The 24252-nt window shown below is 46.3% G+C and overlaps 1 protein-coding gene across 1 annotated transcript in view; it reads left to right on the forward strand.

Moving 5' to 3' along the window:
- The first annotated feature begins 7878 nt into the window (after positions 1 to 7878).
- Pawr (pro-apoptotic WT1 regulator) overlaps positions 7879 to 24252 on the forward strand; it is a 72110-nt gene continuing 55736 nt past the window's right edge. Inside the window, exon 1 of the mRNA XM_051206394.1 lies at positions 7879 to 8465. Within this exon, the coding sequence (XP_051062351.1) occupies positions 7950 to 8465 (516 nt within the window). The 5' untranslated portion in view covers positions 7879 to 7949. The remainder of the gene's footprint in view (positions 8466 to 24252) is intronic.

A 24252-nucleotide genomic window follows, 5' to 3' on the forward strand; every position in this document is an offset into this window, starting at 1 on the left:
TTGTTTGCTGTTTATGATGTAGATTTTGGCCTTTTTCAGACTGAGCAATCAGGAAAAGCCTTTCCAGAGGGAGGTGACAGTTGAGCTGAGATCTCAATCACAAGAAAGCATGGCCAGGCACTAAGATAGGAATGAGGTTAGGCTATTTGAAGACTAATTATAAAGGTGACCTTAAGGCAAAAGGGTGTCGTCTGATTTACAGCCAGTGGTGAAGGCAGGGACTAAATGAATCGAGGTCTGTATTTGGGAGGTTTTCATGACCAGAATAAAATACCTGAGATAAGGTAATTTTATAAGGAAAAGTGATTTATTTTGCTTAAAATTGCAGGTATTCAAATACATGTCATTGGCATTAATTTAGCTAGGGAGGATCTCAAGGCACATAGGAGTGTGTGCAAAACAGACAGGTATCCATGGAACTAAACAGGAAGCCAAAGAGAGTGTCATTTCACAGTCACGCGCAAGGGCATGTGATGGAAGACATCATTCTATAAATATGTTTCTCTTATTGGTTAATGAATAAATCCCTGTTGGCCAATAGGAAAGCAAGATAGGTGGGACCAGGAGACAAGGAGGATTCTGGGAGATGTAGGAGAGGAGAGTCAAGATGTAGAGACTTGAGAGGAAGAGGTCCAGACCCTCTCTCCAGTAAGGTAAGACCATGTGGAAATACTTAGATTAATAGAATTGGGTTAATGGTTAAGACAGTGCTAGCCAATAAGAAACACTAGTAACAGGTCAACAGCGTTATGTCTAGTCTCTGTGTGTTATTTGGGGCTGACACAGCTGTGGGAACAGGCTGGCAGGAAAGTGCTCATAACAGGTATGCGTCCAATGTCAAGTAATGAGTTTTCACTCAAGTCTCCATCGCCTTTCCCATTACTACAATTCTAGCCTCTAACATATGACTCTCAAGGGGACAGCCCAAATCTGACCATCATATTTATTGTGAACCTTTAAGCCTCATGCAAAAGACAAAAAAAAAAAAAAAAAAAAAAAATACTCAATACTCATTCTATCCTCAATTGCCCCAGAGTCTTAACTATTCCAACATCACTCAAAAGTCTAAGTGCAAAGTCTACTCAAAGTCTCAGGGCAAAGTTGAATGGAAACCGCTGTGAAGTAAAAGAATCAAGTTAGTTACGTGCAAGACCGTGAGAGATAGGATTAACATTCCTGTCCAAATAGGGAAAGTGAGTGAGTAGAGAGAAAGAATTAGCTCAAACTAAGTGTGGTGATATTGTGTTTATGATCTAACAAATAAAGCTTGCCTGAGGATCAGAGCACAGAGCTAGCCACACAGCCAGAGCACAGAGCTAGCCACAAAGGTGATTCCACACCTTTAATTCCAGCACTATGGAGGTGGAGACAGGAGTGATATGGCTGGGCAGAGAGAGGAATGGAAGGCGGGAAAAGACAAGAGAGAGCAGTCTGAGGACAGGATGGGCACTTTGGTTTGAGCATTGGTAGAGGTAAGAAAGCTCTAGTGGCTGCTCTGTGTCTCTGACCTTTCAGCTTTCACCCCCCTGATATCTGACTCAGAGTTTTTGTTATTAGGATGAAAGAGAATTTGTGCTACAACTAAGTGTGGTGGTTTGGATGAGAATGGCCTCTATAGGCTCATATGTTTGAATGCTTAGTATCGGTAGAGCTATTTGGGAAGGATTAGGAGGCGTGACCTTGCTGGAGGAGGTGTGTCAGTAGGAGTGGGCTTTGATGTTTCAAAAAGCCCCAAAGGTGAACTGTCTAAAACAATTCACCGTTTGGGGACCCATTATAGCACCATGCCGACAGTTTCACAAGGCATTCATTACCCATCCGGTGTTCTCATCGAGGTCCCAGCTCAGTAGCAAGATTCTGCCAAGCGTCCCACTTATATCTTAGTGGAAGCTGCCGAAGCCCCTGTAGAACAAGCAGCATGTGGATGCTGACCGGCACCACTACTCTCATGGACGGAGCACAGCAGAAGACATCAAGTGTTGGGGGCTAAGTACAAGGAAAGAAATCTCGAGGGAGTCCTGTATCTGCTTATATTTGGAGCAACATTCTGGTTGCTCTAAGGGTTGAGTTTTGAAATGGTTGCTGATTGGATGACCTAATGAGTTTGTGTGGTAAGGGGAAGGCAAGTGCCAAGGAAGCCTTTTTGGCTTTTGCTTGAACAATCTGGGTTGATGGCTACTCTATTTATCACAACAGGGCAGGAATGAGAGGTCACTGGGGTTTGACTAGGCAGAGAAGCGGATGGAGAGTTTTGCTCGGTCATATTCTCTTTGACAGGATGATTGGACAGCTGCACGGAAATGTCACCCGGAAAAAGTGGAACATGAAAGTCTGGAATTTAGGGAGGAAAAGGTTACTTTAAGGCATTAATTTGGCAGTGATTTCTAAAACCACGAGATTCCATGGAATCATCTTGGGAGAATATTGCCTGAGGAAAATGGGAACAAGAACAATAACTATGTTCTGGGATGACCCGAGCTTCTCAAGACTAAGCAGAAGGGGACTGGGGTAAAACAGACCGAGAAAATGCATTGGTGAACTTGGTGGGAAAATAAAAACTCTTTTGGTGATTAAGTTAGAAAAAGGAAAATTGAAATGATGAAAGATCCATTATGCTACATAATGAAGAAAGGCTTATGTAGGATTTTTTTTTTTTGTTTTGTTTTGTTTTGTTTTGATGTAAGTGCTGGGTTTGACGACATGAAGCTTGTTTGTTGACAATTTTGACAAGTGGCAAGTCCATAAGTAGAGTGGGAAGAAGAGAAGATCATTGAGAAGAATAGCAAGAGGGAAGTTAACAACAGTGACCAAAGACAATTCCTTCAGGGCTGTTGACAGTGAAGATGAACACTCAGAAAGACAACTCTGACAAGATTGGGTCTTGGCGTCAAGGAACCTTTATTCTTTAAGAGGTTATGGAGGGTGTAGTACCGAAGACCTTTTAGCTCTTACTCATGGAGCCTGTGGTTATAGTAAACGGCATGAGAATGGGAAATTAGCGTTGATAATCAACTGACCCCAAAATAGGGGGAGCTGTGGAGGGGACAGACTCTGGGACTGTTGAGCTACCTCCATGCTATGCAGAAAGCCCCATGGATACAGCTATTGTGAGTCTTCCTCTATGTTTGGATGGGTTGTAGCACAAATAATAAAAACCCAGAGACAGATGTTGGGGTTCAAGCTGAAGATCAGAAAAGCAAAGCAGCCCGCCACTAGAGAGTTCTTACTTCTACCAAGGCTGGGGTGATCCTGACCTCAGTATGATGGCAGACTGAATACAGACCAAGACCCTGAGCTCCTGTCTTATAGTCCACTCTAGTGCTGGGATTAAGGGCATACACCACTCACCTAGCCTCCATGGTTAACTAGTGTGGCTGCTGGGATTAAAGGTGTGTACCACCACTGCCTGGCCTCTAGGCAAACCAGGTTTGTTGAAACTCAAGTGGTAGTGAACGTCTTTAATCCCAGCACTCGGGAGGCAGGGGCAGGCTGGTCTCTGAGTTCGTGGCCAGCCTGGTCTAAAGAGTGAGTTTCAGGACAGCCAGGCTACACAGAGAAGCCCTGTCTTGAAAAACATAAACAAAACAAAGAAATAAAATCAAGTGATGTCTGCAGGGCTTCTAGCAAGGACACTGACTTAGGTGACTCTGTAAAAGGACTGCTCTGAAACTCCTGTTCTGCAGAAGTTGGAGCATGAATGTTCTGACTCTTGGACTTCAGGACTGCAGGCACAATCTAAGACCCAAGAGACATGTCTCCCAGGAAAAAGCAAGACGGAGCCAAGAAATTAGCCAATTTGCGAAACTGCAAGGGGAAGAGGAAAATGCGGATGTCAACTTATAATCAGTACAAATAAAAACACTGTGGATGTCAACTTATAATCAGTACAAATAAAAACACATCATAATTGCAAATGAGAATAAAAGCAAGCTTTAACCATGAAGGGATAGTTTTATAACAAGGAAATACAGTTGTAAAAATGAAAGAAATGGGATCTTAGTGCACCACACAACTCCGTTACAATGTGCTGTCATAACCCTACACACATGGAGTGTATGTACATGTATTCAGTAAGAATCATGATACAAATACAGTTTAGGAGTAAGAAAAATGTATGCTTAGCTAGCATGAGAGAAAACCAGGTAAGCATATTTAAACAATAAACAAGAAATCTGTATCATCAGAAAATTAAGAGTTCATTGTTATGGCTGTAAAATGGGTTGGGGTAAGGAGAGCTTTGCCATCCTTTGTTATGACCCTTGTAGAACCAAAGTGTAAGAAGTACGGGTTTTTCCACCCACCTTGGGCTGCATTCCCAAGCAACCCGACTCCCGGAAGACCCGGGCCGGCGTGCCGGGGGCCGCTACTGGCCTCACACAGTCCACAGGCTGGGCCTCGATCAGAAGGACTTGGGCCCCCCACGAGCGGCGCCGGGGTCCTTATACCGAAGTATTTAACTTTTACTATTCTTGTCTATTATTTTCATTTGAGGATGACCTATATGCTCTAGAGATATTTACCCGGAAATAAAAATGGGCATTTTCCCCAATATACTATTTCATTATTTCAACACACACAAATAGGCTAGTTCATGATACAGCTGGTCTACTGGCTAGAAGGTATAAGGATTATTATTTATGTTATCTTTACTCTGACACGTTCAGATAAAATCTTGCTTCTTTCGCTGGCATTAGCATATTTTCCTTTATTGTTAAGTACAAGTGGATCACTAAAATGAGTTATGTCAGGCCAACTCCGAGGGTTTTATTGTTGACCAGGGACATTTGGCAATGCCACAGAAGGTTTGGTGGGTGCTTCTGGCATCTGAAAGGTTGAAGTCCAAGATGATGCTAAGCCTACTACAATGAATGAAGCAAACCCCAGAACAAAGGTGCACCCAGCCCCAAATGTCAATAGTGTGGAGGCTGAGAAACCCAGCTCTGTGTCTTTGAGGATTACTTCCTCAGAAGTCTATGCATAAAGATGATATGCAAACATCTTGCAGTTCAGGCTTGACTCCAGCTTAAATGCTTCGCCACAATGTTGGAGGAAGCCTGGTTGTGCAATGTATCTTCGGGAATACAGGGAATGGTAAAGTCAGGACAAAAGGTATAATAAGCAATAACAATAACAAAATGGAGTGCTTTGTTCCTTAACAATCTCTTTCATCCACGATTCCCCGGCCACTTTATAGACTAGAAACTGCTCTGGTTCTCACATATTACCTTTTATCTAAGGACCAGAGGCAACTTTCACAATGCTCTTAACATGTAGGAAGTATCATTATCTCCATTTTATATGCAGGTAAACAGAGGCACAAAAGTTAAGCAACTTACCCAAAGCCAAGCCAGCCAGCACTCCTGACTCAGAGCCGATTAATACTAAGAGATGCAATGATGCAATGATAAACTTTTTTTTCATAAATGTTACCCTTGTTCATTCAAGGTCTGTTGTTTTCAGGTTAATGTATATTCGTTTCCTCATCTTTTTTTTTTTTTTTTTCCTCTTCTTCCTCTTTCTGTCTCCCTGTTCAGAAACCCAAGACAGTTTGATATCTAATTAACAGGAGTGGTCCTTGAATCAAGCATGCTACAATCAGAGTCAACTCTTAAAACAGCTTTAAAATATATGGTACTGTTACTGATTTTATAGTAAAGAAGGCTACTGAATTTCAGAGAATTTAAACATATGCTAAAAATCTGTGTGGTAAATTATGTATGTGTATCCAGGCTGAGCATGATCTTTCCAGAATAGTCTACAGTCCCTCCCAGAGTCCCTCTGGTAAATAATGAATAAATGCGAAAGTTTTATAGTCAGAGTCCATTTTGTCTCTTTTGTTTTTGTTTTTGGAGACAAGGTTTCTCTGTGCATCCCTGACTGTCATAGTACTCAACCTGTAGACCAGGCTGGACTCCAACTCACATAACAAAATGGAGTGCTTTGTTCCTTAACAATCTCTTTCATCCACAATTCCCAGGCCACTTTATAGACTCTACCTCCTGAGTGCTGAGTGCTGGGGTTAAAGACCAGAGCTTCCACAGCCAGGTTCATTTCCACTCTTAAAAACTCAGAAAACAAAAAACCCATGATTCGGAGAGACTTACATGGTGCACCTCGGTTTGCACCGGCTAGACAAGTCTGTTTTAGTCTTGTCTCAGGGGAGACCTTTTACCAAGCAACTTGGTAAGCGTTCTCCAGGTTAACATGTTCAGCCCAAATGGCAGGCCAAGGATTAGAACTGTTTCTGAGGAGCAGAGAGCCTGTGAGTCATTGTCGCCTGTCCCCATTGCTGTGGTAGGTATCTGTAGTGTGCCACCTGAGCAAAATGAGAAAGGTTTGTTAGGTCAGCCTGTGTGACTCACACTCTTTTTAGGAAACGAAGGGATGACTTCATTTCACAGCCCCTGACAATGATGCACTCACTCTGTCATTGCATGGATGCGAGGGATCAGTGGGGGCCCATTCACCCCGGATCTAGAGACCTTAGAGTGCACGCTGTTGAGGATGGACTCACCCCTGAGAATAGTAGGGAATGGGCGCGGGGGGGGGGGGAGACAGAGAGAGACAGAGAGAGACAATCCAGCTTTACGACGTTGGTGGGAGATTTGCAGCCAAATCCGTCCATAAGCAGGGTGGAGATGGCACGGGATGAAGTGTAAATACGGTAAAGTGGTTAAAAGTTTGAGAGAATAACAAAGTCTTGATAATTCATTCTAAAAAAAAAAAAATCACCTTCTCCCTTTAAGCTACCTCCCTCTTAGGGCGACACTGGCTGTTTTGAAGGGGCTTGCCGGGTTTTTCGGTGTCCCACCCACCACCCCCTTGCATCTGGAAAGGGAGGGACGAGGGGAAAGGGGCGCGTGGGTATTCCCCCACCCTGGCGAGCCAGGTCCTGAATCATCGCTGGCTGGTGGCACTTGCCTTCAGCAATTCACAACTTTCCCTAGAATAACACGGTCTTGTACTTAAAAGGAAGAGAGTGGTGGGAGACCCGGGAGCGGCGGGGGGGGGGTGAGGAGAGGGGCGTGGAGCGGCCCGTTCCCGCCCCGGATTCCCGAGAGCTGGAAGAATGAGGTGTCCCAGCCACTGGCGCCCCAGCCGCGCCCCGGGGAGGGAGGGAGGGGGAGGGAGGGGGAGGGAGGGGGCGCAGCGGCGGCGGGGCGGGGCGGGGCGGGGCGGCGCGCACCTGGGCGCGGGGCGGGGCGTGGCTTCGGCGGCGCTCCCTCCCCCTCCCACCCCTTTGTGGCCGCAGGGACTCGGCCCTTTCCGCCCCGCTTCGGTCCCGCTCGGCTCCCTCCCTCCCTCCGGCCCGGGACAGCCCCCGACCGAGCTCCGGCGGGCGAGCTTGCAGCGCGCGGCCGGTCGTGCGCGTCCCGAGCGCTGGCTCCGGCTGCTCACCTGGGCAAGCCTCATCCCCGCCCCGCGCGCGCCGTGTCCCCGCTAAACTTCTCGGAGGTTAGTAAAGGGGCTCCCGGGGTCGCCCGCGGGGGGACCCGTGCACCCCCACCCCGTCCCCCTCCGCCGGACACGTCCGCGCCGGTTCCAGCCGGGGTGGAGGGAGGCCCGGGGTCCCCCATGCCCCGTCCCGGAACGGAGGCAGGGCGTCCGCGGCGCCGGGGGCTCGGGCCCGCGCGAGCCGAGAGGAGTCGCGGGGAGGTCGGCACGCAGGTGGCAGCGGCGCGGGGGTCCCGGCCCCGGGTGGGCGGGAGGGTGGCGGGGTGCACGGCGGAGGGAGGCGAGCCGTGGCACTGAGTGAGTCGCCTGGGGGCTGGCGGGGTGGGGGGGGACGCCGAGGGGGAAGCGATCGCTGCCCCGGGACCTGACGCCGCGCCCCCGCGTGTGCTCCCCCTGCAGAGCCTCGGTCCCTCGGTCGCTCGGTCGGACCGGGCAGGCGGCGGGAGTCGGGGCGCGCGGCGCGAGGGGCGCCCCCCGCCGGCCCCTCCGGGAACATGGCGACCGGCGGCTACCGGAGCGGCGGCAGCACCACCGACTTCCTGGAGGAGTGGAAGGCGAAGCGCGAGAAGATGCGCGCCAAGCAGAACCCCGCCGGCTCGGGCTCGGGCGGCGGCGACCCGGCCGCCAAGTGCCCCGCGGGGCAGCCGTCCCCAACCGCGGCCGCCACCGCCGGGGGCTCGGAGCTCAGCAGCAACCACGGCCCCGCGGGCGCCGCCGCCGCCGCACCTGCCGCCCCCGGGCCCAGCGCCCTGAACTGCGCTCTCGGTGCCTCCGCGTCTGCGCTGCCCCGCTCGGCTCCCGGCTCCCGGCGGCCCGAGGATGAGTGCTCGACCTCGGCTGCAGCCGCCGGGGCGCCGGCGTCCCGGGGCGGCGAGGAGGAGTCGGACGGAGCCCCGGAGAAGGGGCGCAGCTCGGGCCCGAGCGCCAGGAAAGGCAAGGGGCAGATCGAGAAGAGGAAGCTGCGTGAGAAACGGCGCTCCACCGGAGTGGTCAACATCCCCGCAGCGGAGGTGAGCCGGGCGGTGCGGGGCAGAGTCGGTGCGGGGCAGGGCCGATGCAGGGCGGTGCGGGGACCGGTGCGGGGCAGGGCGCGCGGGGCCGGTGCGGGGCAGGGCGGGCAGGGGGCGGTGCGGTGCGGGGCAGTGTCGCTGCGGGGCCAGTGCGGGGCTCTGGCTGGGGCACCTCCATTGCCTTCCACCACCAGGGAGCTCCCTCGGTCCGGGTCCGGGTCCGGGGCGCCCAGGTCCCTTCCACTCCGTCTCTTGGAGCCCCTGATGCAGTTTTGACTTTGAGCAACTGATTCCCAGGAAGGACGCGTGCTTTTTTTTCTCCTCCCTCGGAACCCGGGGTTCCGACTTTAGGGAGACACTTGGGTGTCCCCAAGATTTTTTTTTTGCCAGCCTAGACCCTCCCCCTCCCCCGTGGGGTTGGGTGGTCAGGTAGGAAGAGCGGTTCGTGGAGGTGATGACGCGTTCTGGTTTCCCACGCGTCTGTCCGTCTCGGGCTATCAGGTTGTTTTATCTGCACTTTCCCGGGAGTGTTTGCAAGGAGAGCACCTGTAAAGACACCTTAACCTTGGCGATGCCCAAGGCAGCGTTCCCTCGCAGGGAACCCCAAAGATGAGTGTGTCCAAAAGTCGGTGATGTGGCCTACATCACCCCTCCCCCTTACCCCTACTCAAGTGAAGTTTTGGACAGTAGGGTTGCTGGAGGCTCAGGGGTTCCTCGCGGTATTTAATAATGGGGGAAACATTCGTGGGAGGTGTGGTCTTTTGTTTGGGGGTGGTTTTGATATTCCACAAAAACGTTTCTTCAGGCAGCAAGGGGCGTACTGTTAGGATACTGTGTAAGGATTCCCCCCTCCCAACCCCCCCCCACCCCCTGTGTATTTTCGCACCTCCATCTACCTGGAAGGTAGCTAGCTGCTCCAGCCCTTTTGGGGGAAGTGGTTTCACTACTGTGTATCACCCGAGAAAGCCACATCTTACTCAGTTTTCTTTTTTCGTTTTCTTACTCTCCACCCACAGCTTCTTTATTCCTGGCCTCCTTGCCCATTAAGGGACTGTTAAAATATTTGCTAACTTTGGGCTGGGAATGTAGCTCAGTGGGAGACCGTTTGCTTAGCATGCATTAAGGCCCAGTGTTTGGTCTCCAGCACCACTCAAACAAAAAAAGAAAAAAGAAAAAAGAAAGAAGAAAGAAGAAAAACACAAAACCTCCCCAGAAGCCAGGCATCCTGGCACATATGTGTCATTCCTGTCTTGTGAGGCTGAGGCAGGAAGATGGGCCCTTTGAGACCAGTCAGTGTCCATTATGTGTGTGTGAGAGATTGTCTAACCCAGACCCCACCAGTTTACTGACTTTTAATTGTGGTTTACATAATTTGTGCTAAGTGTATTAGAGTTATAATTTTAAGTACTGATATAATTTCCATACCTAGTATGCCTCTGAAAGGCCTATTTTTCTTTTTCTTTTTCTTTTTTTGCTTTTTAAGACAGAACTTCTCAGTATTTTTGTATTTTTATGTGACTATTTCAGAGATATTTATCAGCTAGAACAACTGTCCTCTTTGGTTTACTACTTGTACAAGATATCTGTTCCTCATTAAAGTTGCTTTCAAAGGAATTCATAAAAATGTTAATCAAATTTCCAGGTTTCTTTTTTAATGTAAAAATATGAAGATTAGGGGGAATTGAAGACAAGGCTTTGGAAAGACCACATTCCACAGCTTTCTTTTTAAAAACAGCGGATGGTCCAAATAATAGAACTTGTCATTTTTACTTTTTTTTTTTTTTTTTTCCACAGTTCATCTGACCGGGGTCTTATTTTGGGAACTATGTTGGCAGATGTTAAACTTCATTCTTTTGGTCTGGCTGCTTGTGCTAAAATTATTTTTTTTTAATTACTTAAAAAAAGAAAAAGAAAAAGAAAACAGGGACACTAAGTAGGGTGTATCTTGTGAGAGCCTGAAAAACATCCTTTATGAGTGGGTCCTCCTCTCCTCTCCCTGAGTGAGGAATACAGGGCACAGAATGTAGATGGCTTCCCCACTGCAATTGAGTCGAATCCTCTGGAATGTTTCTCGTTTGGGTGTTGGCAACTCCTAAATTTAATCTTCCTTAAAAACAAACAACCCAGGGTACCATTTTTTTTTTCCTCCCCTGTCTGTGGAATTTGAACCTTTTTTTTTTTTTTTTTTTTTTTTATTGAATAGGGAATTGAGGATTGCTTTCTTTTAGCGGTAACCATGGCTCTGTTTCAAGCTGTAGGACCCAACAAAACAAAGTCATATTTTACCACAGTGTCTAATTAGCAGGCATATTTCTCCTTCCCTTCATTTTAGAACAGTTGTCTTTTGTTTTTTTGTTTTTTTTAATTGTTTTAACAGTTGCAGAATATATATTGCAGAACGTTGAAGCTGAACCCTTTTCATATCTTTTAGGTTGTAGCTGTTTTAGAATTGCAAGTCATTTCTTCAAGTTTTGAGTAGTGAAAGCCACTTGATGAAGGGGTTCATGCACCCCTGTTTCTGGAAGTTGTAGTTTGTAAACTTTGAGATGCTACTAGTCTGTCAGTAGTGAAACAAAGATGTCTTTTTGTTTGTTTGTTTGTTTACTCTTGAGTGAGACTTCATTCCCACAGCATTCCCAAAGAAGTTTATTCATGATTGTCCTGGAGATCTCTACGTGGTTGAGTTGAGGCCAGCTGGGAATACATAGTGAAACCAGTACTCTCCTCCCCATCCCCCAAAATGTACACATTAAATATCCCTGTGATGTATTCATTCTGCCATTCTGCCTTCCACCAACTCACTTTATTAGTCTAGTGTGTTATTTATATTTCTGCAATAGCACCTGACTATAGCCAAACATCCCAGGATCAATGAGAGATAGTTTAGGGAGGAGATGGGCTAAAAGCTAAAACTACCCAGCAGGGGATAAGATACCGGCCAGGCACCCCCCCCCCCGACTTTTGGCACTTTCCACTTTTCCTGTGTGGTTAGCGACTAGCTCTAGTTGGGCAATGAGGACACGGGACCCTACCTGCCACTAGCATCTGTGTTTTCCGTATCCGACAAATGATCATTACGCCTGTGTTGGTTGCATGGTCTGAGCAAACTGGGCGAAACAGGAGTGAAGCAGTGTAGATCTGGAGAGAGCAAGGCCGGGATCTAGGAAGAAAGTGTGAGAACCCAGCACTGCCTTACCGCTGTGAGCTCATGGAGATGCAGCCTGCCGCTGGTGACTCACTGGCATATATATGTGTGTGTGGCATGATATATATATGTATATTTAAAGGGAAGAGATGGTTGAGCCGGGAGCAGGCGAGGGTAAGAACTTTTGGGTTGAGTCCTACTTGTTTCCATACCTGTATACCCCTCTCATGATCTCATGGATGTTTGCACACAAATGCAGTATTTGAAGTGTCAAAGTGTAGTGGTCCTTTCCTCTGACAAGCCTGTTGATATCATGTGCAGAACTTAAAATAAATGCTCCCCCTGCTGATTCTTGGCCCTCCCTGCCCTCCCTCCACTCCCATGTGATTTAATGGGTTTGGGATGGAGCCCAGGCATTAATATTTTTATAAACTCCCCATGAAGTTCTCATGTGAGTCAGGGTTAAGAGCCCTTGGGTCAGAGTCTGGGGATCCAGAAGTGGCTAGAACACAGGCATTGTCCCAAAGGTACTCCCACGTATACTTAGGAAACACAGGGAGAACGTTGAGTTAGCTTCGTTCCTAAGCAGTACACCTCTGCAGAGGAGGAAGAGGCAGGCATCGAGGGAGGGCTTCTGAGACAGCTGTCTGTCTGCTCTATTTGCAAAGCTACTACTGGATGACACTTGCCACAGAAACAGGATTGTTTCCTACGGAATGAGGGAGCAACGAAGACTTGGTTTATGTTTAAAGCCAATGCATATCTATTTAAGCTTTCTACTTGGCCAGTGGTTGGCTAAAGTGTGTAAAGGTCATTGCGGGCCTGTTATGTATCTTCTCAATCCCCATTGAGTGGAAAGTTAGAGGCTTAGTGTTCAAATGGTTCAAGATTATATAGATATAAACGTGACAGTTATTGTATACTGAGTAAAACAGATTGCATAACATTGATAGGTGTTTTAGTGTTTTTGTGGTATGGGTGTGTGCAAGAAAAAACCCCCAGATTTTTAAAGAATTACCCTCACATCATTTAGCGTATTTCCTGATGGTGTTGTTACTGTATAATTTGAACTCGGGCCTTCAAAGGTGAGGCTGGAGGTCATTTAATATAGATCATTTAATACAGACTTTCATGGGAGTACCATCGAGACAGCAGTTTTTCAGTGTGTTTGCTGAATGGTGCGTGGGGCGTGTTCTTCTTAGTGAACCTTAAACATCCAGGTAGATTAGGATGTGGCGTTTAGGGCATAGCAAACCGTATGTTCTAAGAGACCTCAGTGTTTATTACACACACCCCTGCCCCCATTCACACATCAAATGCTCTCTGAGTCATTGGCAGTGTCTGTCCTGATTCATCGCACAGAAAGGTAGACCTCCTGGAACGCAATGGGAATACCAAAAGGCATTTCTTATTTTTCTGGAGGGTGTAAGAATACCGATACAAAATGTTTTACACGTTTGACACGGTTGGTAAAGATTGGATCCTGCCTTTTCTCAGATTCCCTTGTCCTCCTTTAACATGGAGAGCTAGCTCCATGCCCCAGGAAAGGCTTCTCTAAAAGTGTGCATTGTGGGGCTAGGGACCTGTCCCATTGCTCATGGCTTGAGTGCTTGTTAGCATGCACAAGGCCCTAGGTTTGCCTCCCAGCAGAGAAGAAAGAGTGGGCAGTCCTGTTCTTTCATTGTATGCCAGGGCTGTGTTCTGTAAGTGCTTTTATATATAGTCTCACCTGGAGTTTTCTTTATGCTCTGTCTGGGACCTGTGGTTGGCTAGGTTGGCTAGGTCCGCTCAGTAAAGGGCAGTGGCATTCAAACTGTCACAAGGTAATAACTTTTAAGTAATTTAATACTAATCTTTCTTATGTTTCACAGAAAAGAAATAATGATGAACTCCTTCATTCTACATTAAAAAAACAAAAACAAAAAACTTGGGCATCTGCCACCAATAGGTTATACTAGAATTTGGTGTTTGTTAGAGGTATGTAATGGACTGTAATATTTAGAGTTTTTTCATACCTTTCACGGAGACTGGCAAAGCTTGATTACATAACTACTTGAGAGTATTGACCTGTGTGAGAAAACAATGGAGTTTTAGGTTGCTTGAAGGTTGCACTGTGTTAGCTAAAAGCGATACCTTTAAAAATGCTGCTTGGGTGGGGGACAGACCACCTGTGTGACACTCAACTGCTGTTTTCAGGGCAGACTCCCCAGATGCACCTGGGGTGGAAGGGTTGCCCGAGACTGTGTTTTGACATGTTCTTGAGGGATTCTGTGTGGTACTGTTAAGTTGGAGGAGAGCTGACTTGAATAGCCTCCAGTAATGATGAGCCAGTAATGGCTCATCAAGAGAAACTAATACTAGTTATCTGGCAGAATTGTTATGAAAGTCTAACAAATTAAGGTAGGTAAGCAGACACATTTAGGAGTCAAAGGCAGGAGGCCGGTGTTTGAGACCAGCCTGCCCTCTGCAGGAAGACACCATCTCAATAAAACCGATAGTTATGTAAATCATATGCATAACTGTCTGCTGTCTAATGGACTTGATAGAAAAAAATGGTAATCACTTTTTTTCTCTCTTAAAAATTTTTTTATACTTAAACAGAGATAACTTGATCTACCTGGAAATTTGTGTCATTTCAAATATTTATATAATACCGTGTGTTTAATGCAAAATGCATCTGCTTTGCTTCTTATCCTGCGCTTGTCAACAGCCTAGACTATAGAAAAAAATACCTAATGTTTATACGCAACTAGAACTTGGCTGTCACTCGTGTTTTACGTATGATTAAGGGAAAGCATTTATATATACCTTTTAATAGCTGGCAGTTCAAACTCTTTAATGGTTTTTCTGGCCCTCTTACCAAAACTTGTATTAGGTGCAGAATTGATTTTCTTTGTTCCATACTCTAGCCTGTTAGACTGTTGGCTTGGTGGACTACCAGTTGATTCTTTACATACTTGGAGTAGTCATGACACTGGCTGGTGTAGGATCGGCCTCAGTATTCCTGGCACCACACACAGGAGATCTGTAAGAATACCCAGTTTCTAAAAGTGGCGGAACTGCATTTCAAACAGAAATAGCTCCGAGTTCAGATCTTAGCATGTGATTTGCTGCTAATTGATTGTGCTTTGATGTTTTTAGAAATATCCAAATAATGTTTTGCCTTCCCTTCTTCCCTCCTCTCTTTTCCCGAGACAACAGGTAGCCCTAGCTGCCCTGGAGCTGTCCATGTAGACTATACTGGCCTTGAATCCACAGTGACCCTCCTGCCTCTGCCTCCAGGACTCAGCTCATAGGCAAGTACCACAAGCCCAACATTTCAACCACATTGTTTTGGGTTGAATTTCAAAAACAGGACCATTAAGTTTTGAAAGTCATCGTTCGTTAGCTTTTGAATGGATGCGAAAGCTTATGCTGTAGATGGGTCCGGTTTCAAATCTGTAATAAACACTAGGGGGTTAAGTGTACCCTTACTGAAGATAGAATTGAGTTTGAAATAGAGTGAAAACCCATGTCTAATGTCTTACATAATTCAAGACTAGACTTATGGGCATGTAAACAAATTAGTACTTCTTTGAGAAATTTGCTATGTAATGTGTGGATTAATTTTTTTTATTACTTTCGGAGTGGCAGGATATTTTAGTATTGAGAAAGAATATAAATGCCTCTGTCACAAAGAACAGAATTAACATTCAGAAGATGCGCTTGAGGACATGAATAAAAGACATCCTAAGATTTGTCCCTTTAAAGTGCAGTTTGAGGGCTGGACAGATGACTCTGGTTAAGAATGCATACCTCTCTTCCAGAGTCGGGAGATGGTAGCTTTTTACATAGGTAACTGTCTGTGTCGCTCAGAGTAGGGTCTTCTCCATGTTGCTTCTTCACATTAATTCAGAGTGGGTTTTTTTTTTTTTCCATCATTGTACAAGACAAGGAATTTGTGATTCAGAGAAGTTGGGCCTTGGCCAGAGGCTGTCCTGTTAGAGCTTTCTAGGTCTTGACTTCAGATCTGTTTGGGTGCAGCGCTCACAAATTGGTTCTCATTGTCGGGAACACCTTGGATCTGTTCTAATGGAGATAACTTTGATGTGCGGGGAATCTAGTGGGAAGCGAGTGGAGAACAGACCCCAGTGGCTGGCCAAGGAATCCAACTGACTCTGTTTGTGAGTATTGTTAGCCCGCACTTCCTTCCTCTGCCCATACCTGTTTATACAACAGCTCTCGTTAGTTTCTGGAAAGGAAAAAGTTTACCTGTCCAATGGGAAATCCTTACTAAGAGGATTCTTTGTTCAGGAACAGGTAAATATCCCAAAGAGTAACGAACGTATAAAGTAGTGTAAAATAGACACACGGTACAAGAAAGAATTTCAAATTTCTGAGTCAGAAAGTAGCTTGGTCGGGAGGTGGTGGCACACGCCATTAATCCCAGCACTCAGGAGGCAGTGGGGGGCGGATCTCTGAGTTTGAGGCCAGCCTGGTCTATAGGGTGAGTTCCAGGACACCCAAGACTACACAAAGAAACTGTCTTGATGGAGGGTAAGGGAGGAGAGGGGGAGAGAGAGAGGGAGAGAGAGAGAGAGAGAGAGAGAGAGAGAGAGAGAGAGAGAGAGAGAGAGAGAGAGAGAGAGAGGGAAACTCAGGGGTAGAATCCAGCACAAATGTAGCTTTGCACAAATAGGTCTGTGGATGGCCTGGGAGGGGCAGAGTGCAGGGGAGGGGAGGTGAAGGGCCCTGCTGATTCAGTGGCCTGGACCTGGGCCAGTGAGATGGTTTGCATGGTAGAGAGCCCTCTGCCAAGTCTGGAGCCCGAGGTTGCTCCCTAGGGCCACGTAAGACAGGTGACTCTTGCAAGTCATCTTCTGCCTTCCATGTGTATGTCATAGCGTACACTCTCCTCTCCCCGACACACAAATAAGTGAATAAATAAACTAAATCTAATACTTTTTCTTTTAGTTTTCAGAATATGATCTGTCCTAAGTCGCTTGGGAGTTTACAGCATACTGTTGTTTCTTGAGTTTGGACTCCATGGACTGTGAGACCCAGGTCTCTGTCGCATTCTTAGCTGCTCTCCATTCTTCTGCTTCCCTTTTGTGCTTTTGGAGGAACTCAGGTGCTCTTCCAAATCGTGCTTCTTAGGAATGATGCTTACTTTGTCTCGGGTGTGCAGATGCATGGTTGTATCTGTGAGGTTGCACGTGTATGAATGTGTGTGTCTGTGAGTGTGCACGTGTGTGAGTGTGCATGTGTGTATGAGTGTGTGTGTCTGAGTGTGCACGTGTGTGAGTGTGTGCATGTGTGTATGCCTGTGAGTGTGCATGTGTGTGTGAGGGTACACATGTGTGTGAGCGTGCATGCCTGTGAGGGTACACGTGTGTGTGCATGTCTGTGAGGGTGCATGTGTGTGTGAGTGTGCGTGTCTATGAGGGTGCACGTGTGTGTGTGTGCATGTCTGTGAGGGTGCATGTGTGTGTGAGTGTGCATGTCTGTGAGGTTGCACGTGTGTGTGTGCATGTCTGTGAGGTTGCACGTGTGAGTGTGCATGCCTGTGAGGGTGCATGTGTGTGTGAGTGTGCGTGTCTGTGAGGGTGCACATGTGTGTGAGTGTGCATGCCTGTGAGGGTGCACGTGTGTGAGTGTGCATGCCTGTGAGGGTGCACGTGTGTGAGTGTGCGTGTCTGTGAGGGTGCACGTGTGTGAGTGTGCGTGTCTGTGAGGGTGCACGTGTGTGAGTGTGCATGTCTGTGAGGTTGTACGTGTGTGTGTGTGCATGTCTGTGAGGGTGCACGTGTGTGAGTGTGCATGTCTGTGAAGGTGCATGTGTGAGTGTGTATGTCTGTGAGGTTGCACACGTGTGTGAGTGTGTGTGTCTATGAGGTTGCACGTGTGTGTGAGTGTGCATGCCTGTGAGGGTGCACGTGTGTGTGTGCATGCCTGTGAGGTTGCACGTGTGTGAGTGTGCGTGTCTGTGAGGTTGCACACGTGTGAGTGTGCGTGTCTGTGAGGGTGCACGTGTGTGTGAGTGTGCGTGTCTGTGAGGGTGCACTTGTGTGTGAGTGTGAATGCCTGCACATTCGTATACTGAGACCAAAGAAGGGTGTAGAAGCCCTGCTCTATTGTGGTCTGCCCGTTCCCTAAGACACAGTCTCTCACTGAACCGGGAGCTCCCAGGTTTTTGGCTAGGCTGGCTGGAGAGCAAGGCCCCAAGATCTGCCTGCTCCCTCTGTCCCTGAACTGAGGTTCATGTGGCTGTGCTGTTTGTTATGTGGGTGCTGGTGATTTAAATTAAAAGCCCTTGTGCTTACATACCAAGCACTTCTACTTGCTGAGCCACCCTCCCCCCCCCACCTTATTTTTTGAGACAATTGCTTATTGAACCCAGAACTTGCCATTTTGGGGGCTAGACTATGCAGGCTAGCAAGGTCTGGGCATCTGCTTCCCTCCCCTCCCAAGGTGCTAGTACTAGGATCACAGGTAAGCATCACCAAAACCAGTTTGTTTGTTTTAAGAAAACATTTAAAAATGATTTGTTTATTCTTATTTTATGTACACTGGTGGTTTGCCTGCATCTATATCTCTATGAGGGTATTGGATCCCTTGAAACTGGAGTTACAGGCAGTTATGAGCTGTAGGGCTTTGGTGACCGGGACGGACGGAGGGAGAGGTGAGGGGTTGTTCCTGAGGTGGGGACCCTGCATGAAGCCATTAGCACACCGTAGTCAAACGCAGTTTATCGATGTGCTCTCGGCCTCGTGTCCTTGACGTCCGATAATGTCCTCGACTGGATGGAGTACATAGGAGGGGTTATTGATAATTATCTATAATAATTTCAAGGACAACCATTTAAATTAAAAAAAAAAACCACTCACACTCCGGGTGGATCGAAGACTATTATTTTGAACATGGGTGAGCTCAGGTGTTTGTAATTTAGAACGAGCGAGTTGTGTTCACAGTAGCTGGGTCCGCCCCTGTCCTGTGTGCGCCTCGTGGCCCGCCCCCGTCCTGAGTACTTTGCACACACTCACTCAATCATTAATCTCGAGACTGGCATCAGAGAGTGTGCTGTTGTCCTGTGACAGCTGTTAACAGCAGGACCCAGAGAAGTGAAGCCGTTCTGAATTTCCGATTTCAGAAGTTTCATTGCCGGCCATGGCCTGCCTTCTCTGGTGCTTTTTCTAGAGTCTAGCCACACAGCAGGATGGCTGTCACCTTTATAATAAAGCCGAGCAAACCTGACACCCTCTTACAACTCATGCTGTCAGGGTTTGATGGTATTATCTTTTCATCTGATGTCTCAGTTGATTTTTTTTTCCCCCTCTTTCCATGCTGGGGATGTTTCTAAGGCCTCCCAGAGTTAGGGCATGTACGCTATAGCCAAGCTCCAACCCAGACTCCAGGTTTTATTATCCATTTCTGAGTGCTTGTGTGGAAATCCAGAATTCTTACATACAGTATTCTGCTTCCTCTTAGCTCTTATTTTCAGCCCTTGCAGATCAAATCTATATCAGAATGATTTAGTTGTTTATATTAATATATCCTTAGAAAAGAGCCAGAGAATAGTCTCAGCTTTTGTCTGCAGTTATGAGTGAGAAATAGTTCCTACTATTAACAGGGACTGTAATTCCAGAGTTGTTGACTATGTACCAGAAAAGAGGAGCCAGACCTTACTGGCACATGAACCAGTGGCTGGAGGACACAGTTCCAGCTTTTAGCAGTGCAAACCAGGGTTAAAGGTTCTGCGCCTCTACTGGGGACAAAGTTAAAGCGTAATAAACATTTAGAGGCTTGTTCGGAGGCCCGTGGGCTGAAATGCAGATCTCTGAGAAGAGGGCCCTGTTAGGGTGTCAGCTATTGGGGTCCCTGAGGGACAGGGACAGGGGTACAGGAAGGCTGATCTTTGATTTGTCTGCCAGGAGTTCTGCCAGGATAAAGAAAAGTCCAGCTGATGGGAGCAGGATATGCACGCAAGCAGAGGCAAAGGCCTACCTTCCCCCCACCCCACCCCCAGTAGCTCTGCGTGGACAGAAATAAGACTAAATTGGCTTATGCAGCGCTGGCCAGAGTAGTTGAGGAAATCCTTTTTTTATTTTTTATTTTTTAAGAATTATTTATTTTAGGTCTTTCTCTGCACCACATGAGTGCATTGCCCTCAAGAGGCCAGAATCCCCTGGACTGGGAGTTACAGATGGTTGTGAGCCTACCTGTGGCTGCTGGGAATCAAACCCTGGGCCCTCTGGAAGAGCAGCTAGTGCTCTTAACCACTGATCCATCGCTGCAGCTCCTAACTGGCTATTCCGCAGCATTGAGGAAGTACTGACCAGTTTTAGTTGTGGTAGTGGTTTAGTGTGTACTTAGGAAGAATTATTTCACTGATTATGCATTGCTGTGTTTACATGAGCTGTGTCTGCAATGTTGAGTCAGTAAATAGATGAGACTTAAAATTGAAACTAGTTATGGTCAAATAAGGACACATTTTATTATCTCCTTTACTGCCTATGTGTTTGCAGTTTTGCAGAAGAAAAATAGGGGTGTGTATGTGTGAGAGAGAGAAGGGGGAAGATGTATACGTTTAACCTTTTTCTGATAGAAGGGTGTGTGTATGATCGAAAGCGTATAGAAAATCTGGCTTTCCTTGGAGAGGCCTCAACAAGATAGCAAGAGAGAAGGCAAAGAGCGGCAGCCAGGCAGCCAGGTAGGGGCTGTCAGGGAAGCCCTTTGTGAAACGAGATCTCAGTTTGTGCAATGGAGCCCTTGTGTAACCATTAAAGGAGGGAGCTCAGGAGGAAAGGTTCTGGTAGAAAGTACAGAGCAGGCTTCAGGGGAGTGATCTCGCAGTGTGCAATGTCTCAGAAAGGTTCACATACTTGGAGTGATGCATATGTGTACAGGGTCATGACAGGCAAAGCGCTTGTTCAGTGACTGGAAACTGGTCTTGATCCTCTGGGGGTAGGTTTGTTTGTTAGTTTGTTTCTGGTAGTGCTGTAGTTGAACCCAGAGCTCCTTGTTTTCAGAGCATTCCCCATCATCACTTTGCATTTTGTTGAATTACAGTTTAAACCAGTGAACACAAAAGCATTTACTTTGTAGGTTGGCTAACTTTGAGTATTGAGGGTAATTATTTTTGTTAGTTTTGTTTTTTTTTTTTTTTTTACTTAAAACTAAAAGTGAAACTTAGCTCCTTTTGCAAATTGTGAGCTACAGCTTTGATATTGAATGTTAGGAAATGATCTGTCAACTGTGTGTGTGACACAAACTGATCCCCATGTGATATCATCCAGGTTCATCCCACATAATATTTGCTGTCTCAGGAAGCCTGTTGATGATTAGTTACTGTGTGTGTGTGTGTGTGTGTGTGTGTGTGTGTGTGTGTTTTTTTTTTTTTTTTTTTTAAAGAATGTAATTGACCAAGAGTTTAAAAACAAGCAAGTATACTTTTTCCTATGAAAAAATTTCAGTGGGCATTAGTTTTGCCCTTTTAGAAATTAGTCATAATAATGCATGAAGCGGTAAAATTCATTGCTTATGTGTGGTTTTTCCTTGGCAAAAGATTGGATAGTTTGGCTTTTGAAGCTTTTATTACCTGACTCCATGGTAATCCTTGGGAACACAGTTCAAAAGAAGGCTCCACCAGGGGCTGGAGAGAGAGCTCAGTGGTGAAGAGCACTGGCTGCTCTTGCAGAGGACCGGGGTTCAGTTCCCAGCACCCACATGGCAGCTCACAGCTGGGCATCCATGCTTGCATCTGACCTATGACACCAGATACGGATGTGCACAGGCGTGCAGGCAGACAAAACACTCATATACAAACTAAGAGTGTTACGATTTTAAAAGTGACAGAGAACCCCGAAGAAATGAGAAAATGTGATTAGCACTGTCTTATGTCAAACACCTTTTTTTTTTTTTTGCTGTCTTGTGTACTCTTTAAGTTAAAACTGTTGATATTTGCCCTTTAGTACCCAGTGAAAATGAAGAAAAGAATAGCTGTTATTTATTTATAAATAATGTATATAACAGTCAGTATATTTCTTTCTTCTGTGTGTCTTTAGATGTTCCATTTAAAAAAATACTTGTGAGTTCCGTAACTAAGGATAGACGGAGAAAAGTACCTATGAAGATGATTATCGTGTTGCTGTGTTACTTAATCCCATGATTGCATGGATCATAGGACCTGAACCTGTCATCAATATATAATGTGATGACTATATAGGTAATTTGGATGACTAGGCATGGCTCTGTTCTGCAATAGGGCTTATCTTCCTGTCCTGTCATTACAAAGAAAGTTCCCAGGCTTCTGCATTGTGTGTGTGTGTGAGTGTGAGTATGTGTGCGTGTGTGTGCTCACATCTGCAAGTGTGTGCACCTCTGATTGTTTTAAGCTTCATTAAGATCAATGTGCATAAATAAAATCCTGAAATTAAGGCTATTGGCCTCTCCTCATTTTACATAGTGTCTCTAGTATGGGGAATTTAATGCATACCTCGGGCCACCAGCTTTTAGGCTTAGTCCTCCAGTAACTCAAAACGGAAGTCTCTGAAATATGTAGGTCATGGCTAAAGTGCATGAATCCTGCCTCTCGTGGTCCGGGTAGGCGGGAGCCTTGTGTGGATTTGCTTGTTTGTGTCTCTTCAGAGGGAGGAGTGCATTCCCAGGACCCCTGTCCTGGCTCTTTAGCCCCCACCCCACTCTGTTCTCCCCTGTTCTTCCCCATCGGGTACTGAGAGGGTAGGAGAGCAGGGAGAGCCCTCAGGAGCCCGGGAGCAGAAGTAGCTCCTACCTGAACCCCTGCTGGCTTGAATGCCCCAGGCCGGAAGCTGAACTTTCTGCTTACCCCAGGGCAATGCATTTTCTTGTTGCTGGGAACATTAGAATGTCCCATGCTTTTATTGCAGAGGAAACAAGACAGTATAAGGAAATCTATATGTAGATGTGCCCGTTTGTCTTTAATAATTAGTAACTTATTACCGATCTTATTTCCCCCACTTCCCCAACCCCGTTGTTTTCACGTGGCCCTAGCTCGCCTACCATTTCACTTGTAAATAGTGTGCATTTTATGAAAGACATATACTTATTTTTTTCTTAATGAGAACCATTATATCACTGTTTCATATAAATAATCCCTTAAGATGGACCATCGGGAGTTCAAATACCCATGTGTGTTTTGTGGTTTTATGTATTGACCAGATAAGGTCTTGTGCACAGCAGGTCTGCCTGCCTGCCTTTGCAGTTTATTTGTTGAGTGGAGATGGTTGAATGGAGCTGTGTCACTTGTTCTGTAGTATTTATCTTAAACTTTCATGCACCTGGGAATGTGTTGTATTCCCTGTAAAGGGCAGGTTGGATTTAAGCTCAGTCTCAGTCATCGCTTTTGTTGGAAGCTCGCTCGCTCCTCCATAGGCCTGGCCCATTCTTTTTCTGTGATGTCTGCAGTGACCGATGCATACTCGTCACCAAACTTTTCACTTTTAGGATCCCCTCACAGTCTTGGTTTTTGTTTGTTTGCTTGTTTGGTTGGTTTGGTTTCTCGAGGCAGGGGTTCTCTGTATTGTTTTGGGGCCTGTCCTGGAACTCACTCTGTAGAGCAGGCTGGCCTCGAACTCACAGAGCTCCACCTGTCTCTGCCTCCCAAGTGCTGGGATTAAAAGCATGTGCCACCAATGCCCGGCTTTCCCTTCATATTCTTACAAATTACTGAGGGTTCTCAGATATTTTTGGTCAGATACTTGTATATTATTATATCTACAAATGAATGTTTGTCTTGCTAGAAACAAGACTGATAAACTTTAGACATTTCTGTTATTTAGAAGTAGCAGGGAATAAACTGTCCTGTGTAATTACATAAACATTATCTTTGCAAAGACCGTTCTATAAGACAGAAACCTAAGACTGATGCTCTGAGTTTCTGTCTTTACCCTCCAGCTGCAGAGCACAGCTGGGTTTCATCCCTGCCTATCTGCATCACTACTCAGTGAGTTGTGAAATCACAGGTCAGGGAGCCTTTGCAGCTTGTGCATCCCTGAGGGAGGGTGGGATGGGTCAGAGGGCCAGGTACATGGTGGTATTATGGGAATGGTTTCACGTTTCGGACTGTGCAATCTCTGTGGTGACTAGCCCATGCTTCTGTTTGGTTTGGGTCCATTTTTATTAGTGGTTGCAAAACGGAGCTACTCTGATAGCCATAATTTTGGTTCAAAATTGATCTTAGATTAGCCATTTAGCTATGTAGATGTAACTTGGAAAGATGAGGTCTTTTTTCAAGGGAGCTAGAACCTTTCTTTCCTGGATTTGTTCTACCAGGAGAGGAAGGCAAGAGGATTAGGTTATTGAAGCATACTCTGCTTGAGAGCTCCCATCCGTTTGCTCTGCCCTTTTGAATTATTAAGATGGAGCTGCATCTTGCAGGCTGTTTGCTTTAGTAGCGTATCAAGTGACACAGTAAAAAACTTGCTTGAGGAATCTAAGGACAGGATCTTCGCAGTTGGACACTGTGGCCGCCCGGCTTCCTTATAGAAATGTTGCAAAGATTAACAAGATAATGTCTGTGCATAGTTTAAAGAGCTCATTTATTATGGGATGGATTGTTGTTAACTCTGTAGGAGGAAAAAGAATTACAGACTCTGTTACAGGACGTAGAGCTTTGCTGCAGTT

Source organism: Phodopus roborovskii, unplaced genomic scaffold, assembly GCF_943737965.1.
Source record: "Phodopus roborovskii unplaced genomic scaffold, PHOROB, whole genome shotgun sequence".
Lineage (NCBI taxonomy): Eukaryota > Metazoa > Chordata > Mammalia > Rodentia > Cricetidae > Phodopus > Phodopus roborovskii.